Below are 22,631 nucleotides of genomic sequence, written 5' to 3'. Positions count from 1 at the left end.
TAAATCATTGTGGTAAAAAATGTAACAGAATCTAATAATCTAGGATACTGATCCTTGAGCTCATTTGTTTGTTGAGATACACAGTGGATGCAGCCAACTTCCCTACTGCACTTCGGTCCCATTCACTGAGGCAGAAACCACAGTAACAAAATGCCATTAGAGCTGCCACCCTGAAAGTTCTGGTGAGACAAGATTGGTGAGACAGATTGCTTTAACTATATGACAATTTACAGTGCCTGGAGTGGGAAGTAGTTGAAGCACAGCTACAGTGACAACTGGTACTGCTCAGGACATGCTCTCCTGACTTTTCCCAGCTACTTCCCTGATGCAAACCCGTGGCAGGAGCAGGCACTACATTTGTCCTTTTTTAACCTGCCCAATACAGTTTCGATATGAAAGAGGGAAAAGAAATATTTCAAAAGAACAAAACTAAGAGTTGCATTAAGACAGATTTAACCATACCACCAAAACCAGCTCTTGTGCAATTGCTCAAGACGTGGAACAGAAGATCCAGAGGTGACTGAAAATTCTGGACTTTCAAAACTTGAATGAATAACTTGAATGAATTAACTTGAATGAATATATACAAAAATAAGTTGAAGAATAACTTGGTTTTTCTGGGCCATGACATGATTTAGTTTCCATTTCATAACACTCATGAGGCTACCTACATTTGGGCTTGAATAGTAATAGTGGTGTAACACATCCAAAATATCTGATTGCCAAGTTTTAAAAATCCATGGTGATGATTATGTTGGAAACTGCATGGGGAACACAAATTACCTCATGGGTTGTGCTGGAGACCACTGTATTCTAAGCAGGACAAGTGCTTTCTTGACATTTGTATGCACCTATAACAACTGTCATTATGATGTGTAGCTAGTAAAAAACGTTTGAAAATAGTTTCTATTAGAGACTGGAGAAGGATTCCAGAAGTACAGGTGGGATGGGATTCTGTAATACATACAGAACTGAAAGGAAGTAACATGGGTATTTAAACAAAAACTACAAACCTTCTGCAATCATATCCTCTATCTCTGTGTCCGATGAGTTGTCTGCATGTTTTGCATTCTGCAAGTCTGATTCAACACACACAACACTCATGATCTGACCCTCCACTAGCAATCTTTTTTCTGCAGGCTGTTCTACCAGCAAAGATGAACGACTTACCTATTGCAATAAAAGCAAAGCAACAGTGATTAACTGAACAATGAATAATTGAAAATAATATTTGTGACTTAGTAGTTGTAACTGAGAGTAGAATCACAGTTTCTATTCCCTATCAATGAATCATTATTATATAGTGCCAAAGCTCTAAATACCATTTCTCAAAAACTCACTCCTGCTCTGCAGTTTGCAATTACATTTAATGAAGGACGAAACACATTTTATCTAGAGAAATGAAGGAATGGGAAAATAACAAACACATCAAATTAGTTAACAAGGCAGGCTCATAGGTTTTAAACTTCCATTTGTGGATTTAAAATTTTCTACAGTAATTCTCACCAGACAGTACTAATCACATCGAGCTCAGTATGGGGCTTGCCAGTGCTTTAACCGAAGTTCTAACATTTTAGAATTTTAACACAGACTCACACTCAGAGCTTTAAATTAAGGTATCAGTTAAACTGAGGTACCTAGGAGAGGATGTAAAACGAAGTTATTGCAAATGCTAGCCTAAAAAAATCACTCTCTGTAGTTATCTCCAGATACAACCTGTAACTTAGCTGTTTTTCCATTTTCATTTAGTACCTTGTCATCCAGTGATACTGGCAAGCCAAACAGTATCACGAATTCCAGTTATATATGAAAGACAATACAACAGTATACAAATATACTGAATGCTGTAGGAAACATGTAACCAGTCAGTGGAAAAAAGGTTAAAAATCAACATGTGAAAAATTATTCAAGATCTAAATAGCTGCTATCCACAAAAAAACTTCACCCTTAAAACCAGTCTGTTTCAAAAATTAGTAGTAAGAAACTCATAGCAACTTTTACACTTACAGGGAATGGCTCTAACCCCTCCTGAATCACAAAGCCTTCAATAACATGGGTCAGGATCTGTGGTTTAACAATAGCCTGTGGAGGTTTATTTTCTAGGCTAGGAATGCTATTGGGCATTGATGTGCTGTTGCTCCTTGTTGTTGCTGCTGGAAGCAAAAGAGGTGGTGGTGGAATAGAAGCATGTGAAGGATCAGACGGAGATTTAATTACTGAGGCACTGACTGATGATGTCACTGAAGGTAATCCCCCATGTTCTGAAAAAAAACCAAAACAAAACAAAGTATTTTGTGGTTTTATCATTCATGTCCAACCACTGGCTCAGAATTCTAGAAATAAGAAGAAATGAATACACCCACACCTGCAGCCACCATCCCATAACACAGGTTCTTCACTATGGTTTATAGATTTTATCTTCAGAACAACATGCTTTTCCTTACCAGACTATTCCACAAACAGTTATCACAAAACTTTCATTGACTTAGTATCTATGAACTATAAGCTTAGTTGGCCATTAATTACCTACACAAATCACAGATCCGTAAGTCAAAAGCAGAACCCAGCATTTTTGAACATTCTGTTGTCAAGACTGAGCAGCTGAAATATTTCTAGAGAGAGAATTTCAGACATGATTTAAGCCTCAGTAGCCTGCAGGGTCACAAGTATACACAACAGCAAGCCTCTAAGAACCCAATTATATCCATAGCGTATCTATCTATCTATCCATACATACACCCTGTAACACATAGGGAGAGAGGGTATATATTTGGATATTTAGCACATCAGGGAAGTTACATCAGTTTGCAGAACAACGACTGATACAGGCATGTATATTGTACAATACAGTGAAGAAGAAAAATTTTCATTGGTAGCTTTTGCATTAGAATAGCTACTTACTGTGGTATATATGAAAAGAAATTGTGCCAAAAAGACTCATACAGTGTAGTCAACCACTCCAACAGCAATTTCTGATTGCTGACTCTAATTCAACTTCTGATTGCTGATCCTAATTCACAGAGCAGTCAGCATATTTTGTTCATATCACACAGCTATCAGTTAAACTGAAGACTGACATTCCTGTTAAGATTTCTGTATAAGAGTATATACTACAAAGCTCAAATAAGCATTTCCTCTACTACATAGTATCCAAATACATATATAAGCTATACATCTGGGACCAAAACATTTGTTCTATCGCATGGATTTCAAGCATATTTCATATAGTTTCTTTTACTTAAAAAATTATATCTCTAAATCAAATTAAAAAAATTTACAGATTTTTCCTTTAAACCATCAATAACTAGTAGGAGTTTCTAAGCAGAAGAGCTACTTTAGTTTGATATTTGTTCTCACCTGACAATGGATCTTCTGAATTAAGTGCTTCTCCATTCCCCAAGTTTATGGCTGGTGGAGACAAAGTGGGTGGTGTAGGTGTTCTAGCCATGTGGACACAATCTGATTCCTCAGGCATCTCTTCTTCACATACATTCTCCACTTGGTAAATCTGCGTCCAACAAAATATTGCTTTAGGGAGAGTTCCATTCTATCTTAATACCTTAAAAGAGTTGCATAAATACAGTTTTTAAAATAAATTACCAGTTAAAATGTGAAAATATGCTAATCTAATAAAATACTAGTTTCCAAACTGCATACAAAACAATGAACTTTGAGAACATCACAATGTCTTTGAGAGAAAAAGAAGTATTTTGTTATAAATAGTAAAATATAAAGAGACAAGGTTCTATCAAACAGACCAGAGATCTTACCCTATCCTTACAGTTTGCTGTATTTTTATCTACAGTCACTTCTAGCTATTTAAACACTTCTGCAAAATGCAAGCTTTGTAACATAGAATCATAGAATAGTTAGGGTTGGAAAAGACCTTAAGATCATCTAGTTCCAACCCCCCTGCCATGGGCAGGGACACCTCACACTAAACCATGTCACCCAAGGCTTTGTCCAGCCTGGCCCTGAAAGAGGAATTAGAGCATGGGGAACATAATGAGAAGTCTACAAGTTGCTCTTTATCCTATACAGCAGTGTAATCAAACAGAGTATTTCAGAAGAGTACACCAAGGCTTTCAAGCTATTGCTAGACTAAGGTATTTTCCTGAAAACGGTTGAAGTAAATTTATGTGAATTACTGGCAGCCAGTTTAGCAGATTAGGATGTAAAACACCACCTTGTTGAAAGCAAACCTGGCTTCTACTGTCACCCAATTTCTATACGAAATATCAGAGAGCTGAGATTATTATTACCCTTTCAACATAAATCAAACAGAAGACCTCCCTCAATCTGTTGATAGCCTGAAAAAAGCCTACCAGATCTTTTGATTCTTTTGCTTGCATTAACCTCATTAGCATGTTACCACTAAAGCCTAGCAATGCCAACTTAAACATCACCTTTATCTGCATATAATTTTATTTCATTGATATTTCATTGTGTATTATTTTAGTTCAGAAGGAGTGAAGCTGAAACCTTCAGCTGAAACAAGCTGAAGACATCCAAGACTTACACTGAGCTAAACTGAATGGCAGTGATGGGGAACACCAAGACAGCATCAAAAATTACTCTATTCTTTTACAAAGATGATCTTTTCAATGTTAGTACAAAATTAATTATCGAGAACTCTATTATCTTAATAATCTGCTATTTAACTTTGCACCCAGTAGAGATGATTCTGCTACACAAAATTTCAATTGCTGGTATTATATCTGTATTAACATGAAGAGGTGAAGCTTACAGTACATACAGTTTATTTATCAAAATCCAATTTGACATAAATATCTAAGCCTTGACATAATATTTATGTGCTTTTTAAACTTTAGATATGCTGCCATTTCATTAAGAGAAGATTTTTAGGTCCAAAAGTTGGACTTCCATGATTCTTGGTTGGTATTTTTGACTGATGATCCATTACAAAAAGCCTCCCACCAAAGGAGGAAAAAAACCCCCAACCAACCAAACAAACAAAACCAGTGAAAAATGTCTGTTTTCTTGAAACTTGTTTCTGTTATCAATAGGGTTCTTCTGGCCCTCTGTCTAGCACTTGGTTTAGCTCCCTCTGAAGCCAAAGGGCCAGACTACAGCTCTTTGGAGAAGCTGAGGATAAAGAATAAAGGACTGAAGTATTACCACTTACCACTGGAGACTGAATTGGTACCGATGGTTGCACTTGAAGATTTACTGCAACAGTCTGTGGTGGTGGAAGAGTTTGAAATGGCAGCTGGACCAAAGCTTCTGCAGCAGGAAGTTCTTCCTCAGAAACCAAAGTGTTCTGAACCAAAACCTGGCCCTGAGACAGAATTTCAGGCTGCACTTGTAAAGACTGTACAGACTGCAATGGCAGTTGTTGAATCTGGGTTGAAGATGTTGACAGCTGAGGAGGAGCTGCAAGAGGGATGGGTGCAGACTGCAAGGCTGAATATTGCTGGTGTGGTGTCGAGGACACGATCTGTTGGCCTGGGGAAACTAAGCTGGGCTGATCTACTGACCCTATATGTACAGCAGGGGAAGATGGAAGTGGAAGATGTGATGGAAGATTAAGTGGCTGTGCAATTGGCCGAACTGGATTGGCAGTAGCTTGCTGAGGAGAAGCCTGCTCTGGCTGAAGAGCTGCTGGCACAAGGGAGTTTGCCTGTGATTGAATAAGTGCTTGAGGGTGAATAATTATTGTGGGTGATTGACTAGGGGAGTGAGAAGGTGGAGGGGATACTACTACTGACTGCTGAGCTGACTGGGATGGCGTAGGAGATACTGTTAGAGGTGGAGGATGCATGTGAATAGGTGAGCAATGAGACTGCACACTGCTGGGACCTGGAGGAAGACCATGGCTTGGGAGTGGCAGGCAGTGTTGCGATGGAGGGGGTTCCTGACCCGAAGGAGTCTGAAGTGCAATTGGCTGGACTTGCTGCTGCTGTTGCAGTATCAGCTGATGATGAGAAATCTTTGGAGGTGGTGAATGAAGTGGGATCTGCTGATGTTTTACTAGAGAATGAGGTTGTAATGGAGAATATGAAGCTGTGAGAGGGGGGAAAAAAGTGACAATCAGTATTTATTTCTTAAATCTGGAGAACATTATTAAAATATTAAAAGAAACTAAGTTTCTACTTTAAAGTAAGGCCAGCACAGTTTTTGCAACCCTCTGACCTATGTTTAGAAATATCTTCTTTGACAGCATGTAGTACACAAGAATAATTAGAGGAATATATCAATTTCCAGTGCAAAACATAGCAATGAATAAAGGAATACACCCATGCTTTTTGCATGTACATGCACATACATGTACCTTCTATATAAAAGTATCCAAACTTATCTTTTTGGTGTTAGCTCTAGATTATTGCTGATCCAGCCTTCACTTATTTAAGTATTTAATGCCACTTGAAATGTATTTAATGTTTGCTTTGCAGCAGACTGGAATGAAGAGATAAGAACTTCACAGTCAACAGGATTTGTTGATAACTGCTAAGTCAAAGTTTAGGTAATACCATTTTAAGAGACTAAACAAAATTCCAAGAGTTCAGTATGAATTTAAACTGTTCAAAGTATTTGCCTGATTTTGAACACACAAACTGAAAGGTATGAACCTAAAGCAACTTCCAGAGATACCACACCACTTTTAAGTGAACCAGCGACTCATTAGTAATTCCTTACAGCACACGCATACATATTTTCCTCCACATGCAAACCTCTTCTTGCTTTGTTGTTTCCACTTGAGAAACAACTCAGTTATGTTGTCTTTATTATTTATTCCGCTAGTAAAGATGGATTTTTTCCTTATAGAAGTGAGTTTGAAGAGTATTAGGGCTCAATACCTCAAGAACATCTGCCTCGCAATCTCACTCCTCTAAAAGCTACCATTAAGCCAAGCTAAATTCCACAGAATTCAGACCATTGTCTAGACAACTGTTACTCTTTCAAAATAAGGAAGCTAAAAATGCAAATACACTGCATGCAATTGCATGCTTATTTTGATTTTTCTCTTAATAAAAACCACTAAGGTTCTTGGGCACTATTACCTACGGATTTATGTAAGTACTTCATAGAAAAACATTCTGACGATACAGACAAGACAAAAATAAAAAAGAAAACCCACAAAACAAAAAACCACCAGCAGAAGAGATCTTGATGACAGCAAGAGGCTTGAGGGGGTTTCAGCCCACATACTGCTTCCCAGAGACCAGGGATGACATGTCCTGATAACATACAGACCAGTACAGTAAGGAAAATCATGTTTGTGCTGCGATTCAACTATGTATCGCAACTACACTGTGCTTTCACTGTGATTTAAAAACACTGTATTATCACTCTGCTAAATCAAAATTCTGCATAACATCCAATATGAACAAATTAGTAAATTTACTACGAAACAGTAAACTATCTTTATGTGGAATACCTAAAAGAACCTGGTCAGGGACCATGGGACTCCAACACAATCATAATATACAAAAAACTTTAAAATACCTTTCTTACAGCTCTATCTTCATCCTACCTGGTGTTATTAAGTGATGTATGCTTGATGTCCGTGTGACTGGTGTACTCCGACACTCTGGAGTTGGGCTCTCGCCTTTTCTATCGCTTTCTGAAGGATCTGGTTGGCTGCCCTTGGAACTGGTTACAGGTTTATTAGGGCACAGAGGCAACGACTGAGTTTGACTGCTGCTCTTTGACGGGCCATTCTGTGAGCTTGACAATACACCCAACTTCTGACTGCGCAGTGTCAAGTTCTGAACCTGGGGAATGAGCAAAATGTGAAAAAAAAAACCCACAACCAAAACCCAAACAAAAAACCACCACGTTACAACAAACATCCAGGAAAAATCCATTATGAACACTTATGGCAAACATGCAGGAAAAAATAGCACACCCCCCCCCCCCCCCAGCCACCGTTATGTAATGCTCCTCATCCCATGTGATCAAAATACATGAGAAGTTAAAAATATGCATATCAAAGTATCTTTTGCCATAAAATGTAAAAATCATAAGTTACTTCAGTAATAAATACAAAACTTTCTTTTTGAATTTTTAAAAGAAATTGAGATTGTTTGTTACATTAATTTGACTTAAAACCTGCATTTTTTCCTCTTTTATTGTGCCTTCAAAGTGAAAGACAAAAAGCACCTTAAGCAAATGCAATTCTACTTTTATACAGATGCTGCAGTCGTGCAATGGTCTAATTATGCTTCCAGTGACTAACATAAACCAGACCCTTAGGTACTCAGTAGTCAATGAGACCAGAACCTGCTGTATGTTATGTCCTAACAAACCTGAGCCCTTTACTTCTACAGTGATATTAATGTTTCATGTGTCACGATAAGAAGCTACAAAAGGATTGCCTTCTGAAGTGTAAATCAGTCAGTGGTTATTTTCACAAATGTCTGTTTTACCACAGCCAGCTTCTGTACATAATGATCTGAGCTTTCAAATCCCACATGCTGAGCAAGCATTTTTTTTCCATAATAAAGACTACCCTTGTAACACTAATTTACATCATATTTGACATGAAAAGGAGGACTATTTATTATCTCCATCCACTATTACACGATCCCTCTCTCATTCAACAGTCAGTACGTGTACTATGAACAGCTAGTTTACATTTTATTTCGCACTGTTCAGTGTCTTAACACAGGATGCTTTCATATCCTGATCTGAAGACAAAGGTCTGTTTCTTTACTGGCATTCATAAAGCATTTACTGCAATCCTATCTGCGAGTACAAATCAACCTTCAGTATACCTTAACAGATAAGGTAACTTGAGATGTCCATGTCATACATAAGGGGACACATAAGAAAATAGTAAGAAAGCAAAAGGAAGGAAAATTAAGTAGATGCATCAGTTCACCTAACAGGCCATGTCAGACATGCCTTTGAGACCCTGATAATCACTGATGATCTTAATATTTCTCTGGAATTTCTACATGGAAGATGATACTGTGAGATCACTACACTGTAGCTTGACAAACATCTTGGCTAAGCGTATCATACATATCTATGTATATAGAATCATAGAATGGATTGGGTTGGAAGGGACTTTAGAGATAATCTAGCTTCAACCCCCTGCCATGTGGGGTTCCTTCCACTACACCAGGTGTCTATAACTAAATGCATTTTTTTCTTATTAACTGCCATTGCCTACTTGCCCAGGTTTGCTTGTACAATGAACAAAGACATTTCTTTAAACCCAGCTGAAACACCAAGGACATGTTTATAACAAGGTAAGGAAAATAAAGTGTACCAGTGTTAAAGCTTTCCCGTTGCATCACTTACTCCAGATGAAACTGGATCTTTGCAATGTCATTGCTGCTATAGAAACTACCAGACAACCAAGGTTAACAACATCTGGCAATAGAGCAGTACGGAACATTGACAAAGGACATGAAAGGCTTATGTTTGCCAGGGTCACCACAGCAGACCATCTGACTAACGCTCTGTAGTCTTCACTTTCCTCTGCAATAATGTCTCAGTAGACTGCACAGTTGGGCATGCTTGTACACAGCAGACCTCTAAAACCCTGCGGTACATACAAGACTGTAAAGTGATAAGCTTTATTGATGTCTCTACATTGAATGCAAAAGACAAAGATACAAATGCAAGAAAAGCTGCTAGCACATCCAATAACCTGTCCAAACTTTCAAACTTTATCTGCAAAATCCGGAGGAAGAAAGGCAGCTGTGATAAAGGATAATGAGGATAACTCTATGATTGAAGAAGCAGTCTGTCTTTTCAATGGAAGCTCAACTGATGAACTTTAACATTGTGAGCCTGCTCAGCAACATCCTGCATAAATACACAGCTGGATTCCAGCAAGCTCTGCCCATCTCACCTTCCTACTGTAAAAGCAAAGGGAAGACAAGCTTCAATGATTTACCATTACCTCAGAAGTGACCCACCTTTAAGGTCTTTAAATCCACCAGAATGTTCCAAAGGGGTCAGCATAAGGTCAGAGAATATTCAGTGGGTATAGTTTACATGGATTTCTAAAAGGTTTCTAGCACGGTCAGTTAAAGGCTTTTAAAGAAACTGCTAAGATAGACAAGAAGCTCTCTCATGAAAGTATAAATTTGTTAGACAGGTGTTCACCACCAGAAGACTGACTAATACATTCAGTAGCAATGCGTACAACGTGTATTTTTTCCAAATTATAAAGAAAAACAGTGAGCAGTGAAAACGTTGTACAAGTTCAGCTGCTAACATGACATTATTTGAAGTAATAAGGATGAGAACTGATTACAAAGACCTAAAATGTCATATCTGGGTTCCAAATTTTACATATATATATATAATCACCTCTAAATATGTGATGATGGCAAAGAGCAGGCACTGAAGTTATATATAACCAGTAACCATGGGTAGTTCTTACAAGCAAGTAAACTTAAGTGCAATGTTTCTCTGCTTTTCAGTTTTGGCGCAGTTTACTGGACATACTTCTAATAAATTTACACCAACTCACCTGAGTAGCTGCAGACTGAGAGGAAGAGGAGGAAGACGATGAGACAACAGGAATGTCAGACTGGACAGCAGCCACAGTGGTTGCAGGAGTAAAAATAAGCTGTTAAGCAAGAAAAAAAAAAAATCTGTAAGAGACTGAAACTTTGAAAATATGTGAAAGAAACACAGTATTTCAAAGAGATACATTTAATTTACATGTAGTGATGTACAGCTTGAAAGGTTAACATTTTACTTTTAGATTAACTTACACAAAGAACAACTTATGGTTGTTTAAGTGAATAAAAATAAAATAATAGTTGAACATATTTGTTCTACATATTGAGAAAAATCTTTCATATACACATACACCCATCATCTTTTATACAAGCATTTTAAAGAGGGCTTTCCCTCCAATATTACAAATGAGTGAAACAAGGCCAAGAAAAAGACAAAAGAGCAGCCCAATATCTGCTACATTAAAGAAAGAGAACTTGTATCTCCCAATCTGTCAAAACGTTGTTTAACAAGTAGAGTTTTTATATGGATTTTAACTATGCTAATTTAGTTTCATATTGAGCACAGGTATCATAAAACCAACCTGAAATTACTAACTTCAGCATACCAGCACACCCAACTATCATTAATTTCTTTATAGGCAATACAGCAAAGACAAGTTTTATGGAAAGCTTTGAAGAGACCATTAGTTAGTCTTCCACATTTTTAAAGAGATCTCAACTGCAAGGAGCAGCTAATTAAAAAAACATGAAGGTTTTTTTCTCTGGAACTGAATGGATGTGGTGATGAAGCTGGTATCATCAGCTAGCTAGAGATATGAGTTGACCTTTTATAAAAATATCTTAGTGATGAAATAAAATACTTTATGTTAGCCAGAAACACTGAAAGACAAGTATGATGTGTGAACTATCAAGGCTAGCAATAGCATTCTAAACAGAAACTAATAGGGTAAGTTTCGCTCTTGAAATTGGGGTATAAAGTAGTTATTCAAATACGCACGGGATTTGACATTGAGAGTCTGGATGAAAATTTAGTGTAAATGAATAGGAAAACTGTATCAATAATCCATGTCACCAAGAGTAACTGCTACTACAAAACCCAGCAATGGCATCCTCATATTGCTTCAGCTACTAAGTTCTTAATGCATACTGAAAGACAGGGACATGAATATGTAGTTCCTGTTCTGTTAAAAAGTACTAGGTCCATTCAGCATCTAGCTTTGCTTTCAATCCACGGACTCAAGAAATCCTTTCCCTGGCAAATGGAAAGGACGTGATCTTTAAATCCCTAACTACAAGTTATACTACTTTTCCAATAAACATGTAGGAAAACAATAGCCAAAGAAAAGAACCCCTCATCTTAGCATAACAGCATTGCAGCACGTCTTTAAGAAAAATATCAGAAAAACAACAAAGGATTTATTTTCCCAAACATGCTTCTTCGGTGCAACTCCTGCAAGAACTCATGCCTGAATCTAGTTTTATACATCACTGCAGTCACAGACCTCTGGCTCTGAATCTCAGTGTAGTGTAACAACAATTCTTCCTATTTATGTAGTTGAACCTAACACTAGAGCACTCTGGTCATCAACTCATACAAGCCATAATAGAGTCTTTGGCCTTTACGAAGTACTGATTGGTACCTGAGCATTCATGTACAACTTCATCAATTTCTATGAATTCCCACACAGATTGTAGGGTTCAATTCACATGAAACTAGAGCAAGTATTAAATAAAACAAACAAACAAACAAACAACAATACAAAACAAAAAACCAACACCCCAAACAAAACAAAAAAAACGACACCCCAAAAACAAATCCCCCCCCCCAAAAAAAGCCACATAAAACCCCAACAAACAGCTTTTTCTTTTTTTCTGCCTATATTGACAGGAAACTGCAAAACTCTGATGAGTTTCATGTCTATCTGAAGAGAATGAAAGACCTCACTTGTAGTATTGTGTGCAGTTCTGGTGTCCTCAACATAAAAAGGACATGGATCTGTTGGAACAAGTCCAGAGGAAGGCCACAAGAATGGTCAGGGGACTGGAGCACCTCCCGTATGAAGATAGGCTGAAAAAGTTGGGACTGTTCAGCCTGGAGAAGGCTGCGTGGAGACCTCATAGCAGCCTTCCAGTATCTGAAGGGGGCCTATAGGGATGCTGGGGAGGGACTCTTCATTAGGGACTGTAGTGATAGGACAAGGGGTAATGGGTTAAAACTTAAACAGGGGAAGTTTAGATTGGATATAAGGAGGAAATTCTTTCCTGTTAGGGTGGTGAGGCACTGGAATAGGTTGCCCAGGGAAGTTGTGAATGCTCCATCCCTGGCAGTGTTCAAGGCCAGGTTGGACAAGGCCTTGGGTGATATGGTTTAGTGTGAGATGTCCCTGCACATGGCAGGGGGGTTGGAACTTGATGATCTTAAGGTCCTTCCCAACCCTAACTGTTCTATGATTCTACATACCTAACCTGAACTCTGAGGAGAGTAATGCAAACTACAATCTTAGCTAAAGATAAGAATATTTTAATCAAGAGTCAGAATTCTGAATGTTACGAGTGTCTTGGAAAACAATTTACCTCAAACATAGACAGGCTCCAGTATGCCCTTCTACACAGCCAGAAAAAAACAGGTGCTCTTTCTGTTTTTCCCCACGTATGACCATTTTAATAATTGTGGTACAGCCAGGCTAAAAACACATGAGCAAATTTCACCAGAGAACTAAGCTACAGCAATCCTTTTACTTCTGGTGTCTACAGTGTTTCAGGAGATACATGTTCACAGATTGGTAAGCAAATTCTCAATGCTACCTGATACTAAAGAAAAGTATAAATCATTTATAGAAACAAAATAAAACCTGAAAATGTTAAGGGGGGTGGCATGTGCATAGAGACCAAAGCGAGGGACCAAAGCTAAGCTTTGTCACAGCTTGGCTGTAATTGTAATCAAACTTACCATTTGAGCTCGTAGATACATTTGAGCCTGGCTTGCACTCAGGGTTGGAGAGGTGCTCCCCAGCAACATAGTCTGTTGGGTAATACTGCTGCTGGTGGTGTTGGAGGTCTGTGAACGGCTTATTATCTGTGCAGGTGTAGGAGAGGTGGAGAGGTTAATCTAAGGAAACAAAAATATTGCTTCTGTCATGGAAATTCATTCATTCTAGGGTCTAATGCCAGAAAGCCTTTGACAAAAATGGCAGGGGCAGCTGAACTGTAGAGGTGCCAAAAAAACCATATTGAGCCAATCATCGCAAACACTAGATTCTGTCAAGGTTGTACATTTTAAATCTTAAACTGCAAGCAAATGTTTTGCAGTAAATAACAAGCAGTTGAGTACAAACAATGATATTTTGAAGTCTGAAAATTATACCTCATTGAAGTACATGTTTGCAGAATATGTAGCACGAGCTTGCAAAATTAAAAAAAACAAACTGAATTTTAATATTTAAGCATCTTTAAATGTTAATATTAATTGACTGGACTGGTATCTTCTATTATGCTTGTTATGCAACCTGATGAGGACACTTCTTAGTGCCACCATACACAGACTTTGATTCCTCATTCTACATATGCACATTTAAAAATGACTGGAGATTAGAACTTTCTACAATTTTATATTAAATGCTTCCCAGCAATTGCTCTTTATAACACTTACTCAAACAAAAGCTACTGTGGTTTTGGTTTGGTGGGGTCTTTTTCCACTTTTATTTTCCCCCCTAACCGGTCTAACAGAGTTAAGTGCCCAGCTCTTTCATCACTTACTCAGAAGATTTCCTTGAAAAATCACAGCCCAATTATTTTGTTAGTTTAACAGCAGACATCTTTATAGATTTTCCCTCTTAAATTTAATGAATGAATTATTTTACTTCTAACAGCTGTAAGCCAAAGCAACGCTATGAGAGCTCAAAAAAATATACAGTTAAGTCACTGAAGCTATGCATTGAAGTCATGAACAGCTTGAGGGAATGATTAATAAGCACGATGTCTGTAGGACTAACAAAGTCCTACTCAAGACAACTGTAAATCTGCACATAAACTGCAAATTACATGTCTGAAGATGCCGCTTAAAGAAATACAGCATGAACTGAACACAGAGCTGCTAATAACTGAAACCTGAGCACATGCCTAGAATATGGATAAAATAATTGAAAGTGCATAGAAGATGCATGATAACAAGATGATAATCAATAAAAGAATGAATGCTATAAATATTTAATCGGTTTGTTATACATTTGTGAGCATTGACTTAGATTCTTTAGATTCTGTGCTCTTTAATTGCTGATACACAACGATAGTGCCCTGCATAAAGAAACTAATGTGAAAATACAGTAAGAAATCATGCAAGAAATGAAAGCTCAGGGAGTGACTGACTCCTGCAGTGGCCTAACAGTCACTGGTGCATGTGGAGAAGGCAGCTGTCCCTCGGAGTACCAGGACAGGTCTGGAACCAGGGAAGACTCCAACAGTGCCCAGTGATGATGGCTGACACCACATGTCAGGATGACTGGAGAATGCTGGAAGCACAGCCATCACCTACTAAAGAGTTATCATACTTCTATATACTGTTTCTAATACTAATTTTAACCATACCAATTTAAATACTAAAATTTTTTCTCTTTTTCCAAGTAGGTAAATAATAACCAAGAGGGTTTGAGAATGGATGGAGGGCTTTGTTCAGTTACGTACCGAGGTCTGCGACATGCTTGACTGCTGAGTGACATTCCCAGTGGGGGAAGTACATTGCCTCCCACCTGACAGGCTTGCCTAAATAGCAAGAATAGGTGTCAAATACTGAAATCAGAAAGTGTTTAAGTGATGTTCATATTGCATAAACCATCAGAAACATCTCTCTCTACCATTACCTTTTCTCTGAGTTAACAGTAAAAATGCTTTACTCAGCAGAATTAGTTTACAGCAAAGCTCACTCTGCACTACAAAATGCTCTCTGCAAGGTGGTAAATGCCTTGAATTCCTACCCAATTTCAGGCACTCAGAATCTTGCAGATCAAGACTTGAACAAAACCCATCAGAGGTAGAGTCTATCAACCTGTTAATGATGGAGCTAACTGATCAGCTCACTACCTATGGTGCTCAGAATTTAAAATGTGACCATTAAAAGCTGTCACTAATTTTTTATTATTGAGTGATCTAAAAATAAATCAAAAATTATAAATGCTGTAAAGAATACCTTTATATTCTAGAATGATAACTTATGTATGCAAATCTATTGTCTGAAACAGTACACTATTCCAGCCCTTCAGATGAATAACTGGGCAGTGATTTAGATTATGTATAAACAGACTGCATACCAAAATTTCTTAGTCTTCCCCATCCTGATTTGCTTCGCTATGTCTTTGCAACTGTATAGGCACACACAAATCCAGCACAAAAAAAAAAAAAGACGACAAAAAATGTATGACAACGATTTAATGGTGAAGTCATAGAAAAAAAAAGCCAGGAGCACAGACGAGTCAGTGCCAGTCCTAGCAACAAGCCGCTTTATCCCTGAAGTCTTCAACTTTGTTTTAGCATTTCCATTGTAAAATCATTAACAACCACCTATCTCTGCAAAACAAGTATTCTCAATCAGAGGTCAACTGAGATCAAAGGAAACTTTTCCATTGCTTGAATTTTCCAAATGGGTCTCTCCTCCAGGGTTCACTAACGTTAAAAGCTGTGCTTCAGAAACGAAACGTCATTTTCTTTCTACGTTTCCACATGCAGAGCTAAAATGGAATTTTGCCATAGCTATAATGCAGACAGATGTGTGGCAAAACATACTAGGATACCAGATGTTCATTATTTTTATCTGCTTTCACTAAGATACATTGCTATTCATTGCTTTCCCCATCAACTTTTAGAGAAAATAATGGGATGAAGATTGAAGTGGTCTATTTTTAATATTTACTACTGTTTGATGATTTACATGATGCATCATAATGTATGCAATGAAGCGTGGAATGGTAGCCTTCTGGAGCATGTATAACACTAGACAAAATCTTCCAAATAGTTTGGAGGAAGATACAATTTAAAATAACAAAGTCATTAAAATATAACTGTGACTTATTGTGAAGCATTAAGCTCAGGCACTTAAGCTGTTATTATGTTTGACAATGCTCTAAAATTACAGCCCTACTCTAGAAAGTAGTACACCTTTCTTTTCCAGCAGTCTTCAGTCTCACCTGTGGTACAGTTGCCAGACTCTGGAACTGGGTACTGCTTAAATGCTGCTGCTGCAAAGCAGCAGTTTGTAGCATTAGATGCTGCTGTTGGGCTGCGTACATCTGCTGAAGGTACTGAGCAGCTGAGCTAGGAGGACGATGCAAGGCCTGCTGAATAACCTGTGATGAATCAGTAGGTTAATTAATTACAAAGTATACACCGCACAGAGATGATGTGGAAGTTTAACAGGGAAATAAAACCAAATAAATCCTTTTCATACCAATCACGTAATACTGAACTTGCTCCATCACTGTGCTCAACCAAGTCACAGAATATAGTCAACATAAATATATTCACATTTTCAAGAAAAGCCTGACAATCAGTTGACAATACAGCATCATTCATGACACAACACCCAAGCCTCTTAGCTTCCTGTCAACAAATCCTACGTAACATTCTTTTTGAAAGATCAGGATAGTGTGCGAGATGCAATCATCAAACGCAACAGAACAGACCATAGAGAATTTGAGAAGACCTAATTTAAAGAACGGCAAGATGGGGCTGGATCCAAAGCAGCTGTAACACAGAGATACCTCTAGATCTCTGTAGCTGGCCAAACTCCCAGCTTTATTTTGTGTAATTTTGTATAGGTTCATGTCAATAAACTATACCTTTAGGGAATGGCAAAAAACCCCAAACTTTCCAGCTCAGCATTTCTCTTCTCCCTTATTTGGGAGGCGGGCCTGTATCCTGCACTATTCTTAAGTACCGCTTGGTAGGAAACACTTTCTGAAAATCAGTCACATACTGAGAAAAACAACAGTAATTAGCAACGGAAAGTTAATCTTGTGTAAAGTATCATGCAATGACTGTATTTGAGAGCACTATACAGGATACAAAAGAGTATTTCACAACTCAGTACCTGGACAGCATGCCTGTCGGAGCCACTGTAGACAGATATCTGTGGTAGCTGTGCTCGGGAAGTGGAGGTGGTAGTGATAGTAGTTGTAGATGCAGAACATGTTGTGGTATTTGGTTCATTCTCCATAGCTGTGAGTGTTCGTCCAGCCTGGCAGAATTGAAATAAAAGTGGTTCACAAACAGAAGCCAGCACAGCACACACAGATTTTAAGGAAAAAAAGAAAAAAAAAAAAAAGAAGAAGAAAATCTTCTAAGACCCATCAAAAGTAGCAACAGGTGACCAATTTACGAACACGTCTGACTTCCAGCAAACTACACAGGAGTACTGCCATATCCCTTCTCCGCAAAGCACTGAGACTGCTGGCCAATCATTCTGTACATGGGAAAAACCATGCTCTTGGCAAAAATCACTGGTGACATGGAAAAAGATCGAAAGGATGCAAGGAAAAATCTTTTTACTTTTTACAGCAATGTCTCACAAAACGCAGCAGGTACCAAAGAAAAGCTACCTATTCAAGCATCTCTGGCGATTCCTCCCCATCACTGTACTTCCGTCTGCTGCAGAATATAATCTCTTTGCCAAAATATCATCTTTAAAACTGAAAAGAACCACATATCTTAATATACTGAGGAGCATTTAGTTTCTTTTTCAGTATTAGTATTATGATTAACAATTAATAGTATAGTTGCTGTTTACTGCTTTTAAAAGGATGTTAAAAAAATGCGGGGAGAAAATACGTTTCCTTCTTACAACAAAGAAGAGCTCAAAAAAATACTCAGAGCTGCAATGTACTAGTAAAAATGCAGCATTACCAAGTGTTTAACACTGGATGTTGAATCAAACAGGAACATAACTACGAGTTTCAACTCACACAGCTGAAAGTAGAACGCAGTGCTGCCAGGCTCCTAGCTTCACCTCTCAAAACACAACTGCTTTGCAAGTAGAGAAATAACTGCATATGATGCTGTAGCTCCTGAGTACTTGGAATAACTAAACTTTAATAGATAGATGGTTACCTAAGGACCTCACGCCTACCATTGTATTGTATACTTCTACGTTTTGCTGTCAAAGAACATTTATGGCAATAAAGCATGCTTTAAAAACAGATATTCCCTACTATTAACACTGAAGGAAAAAATATGGCTTTGTTGTTAAAAATTCAGATCTGTTGTGTGTTATCGATGCCATTTGTCTACCTACATCAGAGCACAAGTTAACACTCAGGGGTTAAACACTTCAACTGCAATAAAGCCAGCATCCCTTCTAAAACCACTTTTCATTACTTTCAGATAACGCTACTGAAAAGTACCTTGAAGAAAAAGTCCCGTGCCCCTCCATATAACACTAAAAGCAAATAAAAATACTTGCACCTACAAACTGTCTAGCTAGTTTTAGCAGTTATGCAACCAGTTAAATCAGCCTAAGAAAACATTAGATGCTTTATTTCCTTCATTCTCAGTCTTGTTTTAGATGTATTATTAGTGAGATGTGCAGCATATCCCACTCTACTAAGCTATTCCATCAGCTCAATCCATGAGAGCTGTTAACCCTTTAGTTGGAAGTGCCTCATTTTCAAAAACAGTTGTCCAAGTTCCTCCTGAAATGGATGTACAATGGAGAACAGAAAATTGCTCCCAAACTTTAGTTCAGCGCGGCCTGGCGCTGAGATGCACCTCGCATCCTCCTCTAACGCCACACTTGAGTAAGAGACGCTTACTTGCAGTCCTTCAGTGCTACCGCAACACAAACACAGCACAGCACCACCACGTACAAATAGCGTGCCCTCTTTCGGCTGAAGGAACAGCAAAGTGTTCCAACAAGTAACACTTGGTAGAAACCTTTCTTTCAGTGAGAAGTGGAATGTTTAAAGGAGAAAAGGAAACACATTAAAAGTGGTTATCTTTAGCAAAGCAACCAAGAATCTGTTACAGTTTAGCAGATAGCTATTTTATGACAGAACGCACAAAAGCCATTACAGACTTAAAATCAGACTGCCTTTATGGTCTCTGTCATTTACTTTACAACACTATATGCAGAGACCAGTCCAGTTATTAAAAAACCCCTCAGATAAAATTGAAAATTATCTTATGACATTGCTCATCAAGTACTCAACTAGCAAACAGGCGAAACTCCTACCTTACAGTAAAATTAACTTTGTTAAACATATGACAAATTCCTCCCAGTCATGTTGCCTGTGAGCAACTTTAACTCAAAAGAACCTCTGTAATGTAAAGCAAATTTTAGAAAACAGACTGAACAGTCACTATTGATTTTAAGCAAGCCCAAAATACAAAGCATAACAGAAAACTATATTGAAAATAAGCATTTATTCAAGCAGTAACAGTATGAGACATCACATAATCTCAAGTTACACTGCATAATGTAAATACACTTTTTGTCCACTTTATATGTTTTTTACTCAAAGCAAATGCCTGAAGTTAAAAAAAAAAAACAAAAAAACAAAAACCAGAAACAAACCAAACCAACCCAAACCTGCTATTCTATACCAATAATATTAAACTACGTCAACGTGGATACAAACGTCACCACTCATGTTTTAGTAAGTTTAAATTTTGGTAAACATCACAGTAATAACAAACACCACTGACATATTTCAACCCTAACTGGTATTTGAAAATAGCTTTGTTTTTGTTTTAAACATACAGAGCTTATTCTCTTTCCATTCATGACCTCTCCTTACACCTCTCAGGGGTACACATCACAGAACATAAACTAAAACATCCTCTAAGCCTAACCCCTATGAGCATTTCTGCATATGACTGAAGGCAAAATAAATCCTCTCTTAACTCTGGCTCGAGTATATAGGCCAACCTTGCCCAAACCTTGGGGTGGCTAAAAAACAACAAAACCAGGAAATTTAGAAGTATGCTCTGTGGAAATACAACCCACGATGTGCGGTGCAACCAACCCGCGAACAGGCACGGAGCAACCCCGCAGGGGGCTACTCGGGCCCGACAGCCTGGGCCACAGAGGGAGTCCCGGGGCTGCTCCATGGGCAGCGGCAGGGCCTCGGACAGCAGGCCGGGCCCGCCGGGCTGACCCATCCCCTATGGCCCTCACACTGGGGGCAGCGGCCTCTCCCGGCCCGGCTGCCGCGGTCAATCCCACCACCACCGCCCCCAGCAGCCCCACAGGCTGGTAGCTGCCGCCGGGGAGCGGTAAAAAGGTGGGCGGGAGGGGCGGCGCCCGCTCCCCACGCGGGGCCGTCCCGCGGCGGGGCGCTGTCAGGACGCGGGTCTCCGCCTACGCGCCCCGCCGCGGCCTGATCGGGGCCTGCCGCTGCCGCTCCCCCTCCTCCGCGCGTCCCGCCGGGAGACTCGCCTCGGACAAGGCGCTCACTCCGCTTCCGCCATCTTCTCACCTCCCTCCGGGGAGGTGCCGCGCAGGCGCACTGGGTGCCACCGGCGCCGCGCACGTGACGGCCTCCGCTGCCATGTTGTCGCTGAAGCGCGGTGTCGTTCGTGAGGTGCTGCGGGGGGGGTCTGGGCGGACAGCAGCCGGGCCGGGGGTTCGCGGCCGGGCAGCGGGGAGGGACCTCACCACAGTGAGGTGTGCGGGTTAGGAGGTGCACATCCTGCATAAAGCTGAACTCTGAAGTGTTATATACAGATGCACTACAGGGGGTAGTGGAAAAAAAGAGTAAATTACTTTTTTTTGCTGTAACAGAAGAAAACGAGGGTTCCCTATGTATTAGGATTACTTAATTACCTAGATATATCTGTCCATGCAGGAGACATTGAGCAGTATGTGTTATCAAAGAAGTTGCAGGTATATTAATAGGCCAGGCTGGAAGGAAACACTACTTGCAATGATAAAGTGGCTGATAAGTATCAGTTGTAATAGAGCACCTTTTGTTTACCACACCTCTTCACACATAGACACACACACATACCCCCCAGTTAAAAAGCATCTTTTGTGTTACTGTCTTAACACCTTAGCCATTTGATACAGGTAATTAAAGCTTCAGAGAACTGAATGTACTATCTTGCGGGCGGGGCACACTGAATGAATTCTTTAGAATTCTTACAGGTAAGTATTTTAGCCGACAGAGTGAGAAACACATTGCCACAGATGCTGAGGGGCCTGCTGCCATCAACTCTGTGTTGGCCACTTCTGCAGTGGTTTTTTGCTAAAATCCTGACTTTTTCACCTGTCAAACCGGGTGGGTAGTGACAAAACTGGTACAGGAGTCACAGTACAAGAGCCAGTTAATGTGTCCACGTCTGGTTTCCTTGGTGCTCAGGCAGTAGTGGTGGGTTTGGTTCTATGCCACTGCTCAAGTGGAGAGCCTGGCCCGCGGCTGCGTTTCCACTGCTCGGAGAGTAGCCGCTTTCCACGGAGTGCCGCTGCGGGCGTTGCTGAATCTCCAGGCCTTAGAACAGAGTCAGTCCTCTCTGTACCCAGGGAAAGGGACGAGTTTTCCACCCTCGTTCCTTCCCCAAGCATCGCTCCGGCTGTGTGAATCCCTGCGGAACAGAGCCGCTGCCGCAAGAGGCCCACCCGTGTACCTCAGCAGGGCCACTCGTCAATAACCCGGTACGGTCTCAGTGCCGACGCCACTCCCTACCGCCCTCCCGCCGCGCCGGCGCCAACGCCGGGCAGCCGCCCACCAGCCCCAGCATGCCTCGCGGCGGGCTGTACCAAGTGTGTATGTTGGGGAGCAATGGTGCGTGCCCCTGTTTCGGGCTAGGGGAAAGGTGAAGTGGGGCCGCCGAGTGGCTTTTGGCTCGCCTGGCCGGGAACGGCCCGCTCCGGCACTTTCGCTACAGCAATACCGGCTGTCTCTGCACCGCCGCCTCCCCCTGTCCGCTTCGGCGTGGAGCGTTCCGCTCCACAGGTGTGCGCAGAGTCCCGCGGGGAAGGGCCCACGTAGAACGCGTGTGCGGGGGGAGTACACAGGAGGCGTAGCACCCGCCTTCCCGGACCGCGGAGCTGCTGACCGGCCGCGGACGGTGTGGCTCCTCCCTCCTGCCGGGGAACGACCTGTACTCCCCTTCTGCACCGTCCCGCACGGTTCTGCTCTCACCCCCTGCCCTTTCTCTGGTGCTCCCCACCCCGTGGTCCCGCCCGCCCTGGCGCTGTGA

The 22,631-nt window shown here is 40.2% G+C and overlaps 1 protein-coding gene across 5 annotated transcripts in view; it reads right to left on the bottom strand.

The window, feature by feature from the left end:
* Positions 1 to 21,034, bottom strand: part of PHC3 (polyhomeotic homolog 3) — a 34,397-nt gene extending 13,363 nt beyond the window's left edge. Inside the window, exons 1-11 of one of the 5 annotated variants that reach the window (XM_061374801.1) lie at positions 20,869 to 21,033; positions 17,527 to 17,673; positions 16,625 to 16,783; positions 15,129 to 15,206; positions 13,399 to 13,557; positions 10,454 to 10,552; positions 7,496 to 7,736; positions 5,147 to 6,024; positions 3,358 to 3,508; positions 2,008 to 2,261; positions 1,014 to 1,170 (exon numbers count right to left, since the gene is read on the bottom strand). In XM_061374801.1, coding sequence (XP_061230785.1) covers positions 1,014 to 1,170; positions 2,008 to 2,261; positions 3,358 to 3,508; positions 5,147 to 6,024; positions 7,496 to 7,736; positions 10,454 to 10,552; positions 13,399 to 13,557; positions 15,129 to 15,206; positions 16,625 to 16,783; positions 17,527 to 17,652 — 2,302 coding nt within the window. In that variant the 5' untranslated portion in view covers positions 17,653 to 17,673; positions 20,869 to 21,033. Of the gene's footprint in view, positions 1 to 1,013; positions 1,171 to 2,007; positions 2,262 to 3,357; positions 3,509 to 5,146; positions 6,025 to 7,495; positions 7,737 to 10,453; positions 10,553 to 13,398; positions 13,558 to 15,128; positions 15,207 to 16,624; positions 16,784 to 17,526; positions 17,739 to 20,868 lie in introns of those variants that run through there. The other 4 variants (XM_061374803.1, XM_061374804.1, XM_061374805.1 and 1 more) reach the window with 4 other exon arrangements.
* Positions 21,035 to 22,631: the final 1,597 nt, after the last annotated feature.

This window comes from Neopsephotus bourkii, unplaced genomic scaffold (assembly GCF_033783945.1).
Source record: "Neopsephotus bourkii isolate Nb327-2 ecotype Australia unplaced genomic scaffold, CSIRO-AGI_Nbou_v1 NB_1654, whole genome shotgun sequence".
In the NCBI taxonomy this organism is placed as follows: domain Eukaryota; kingdom Metazoa; phylum Chordata; class Aves; order Psittaciformes; family Psittacidae; genus Neopsephotus; species Neopsephotus bourkii.
Note: the sequence above shows the minus strand (reverse complement) of the source record. Positions and strands in the feature narration are given on the sequence as shown.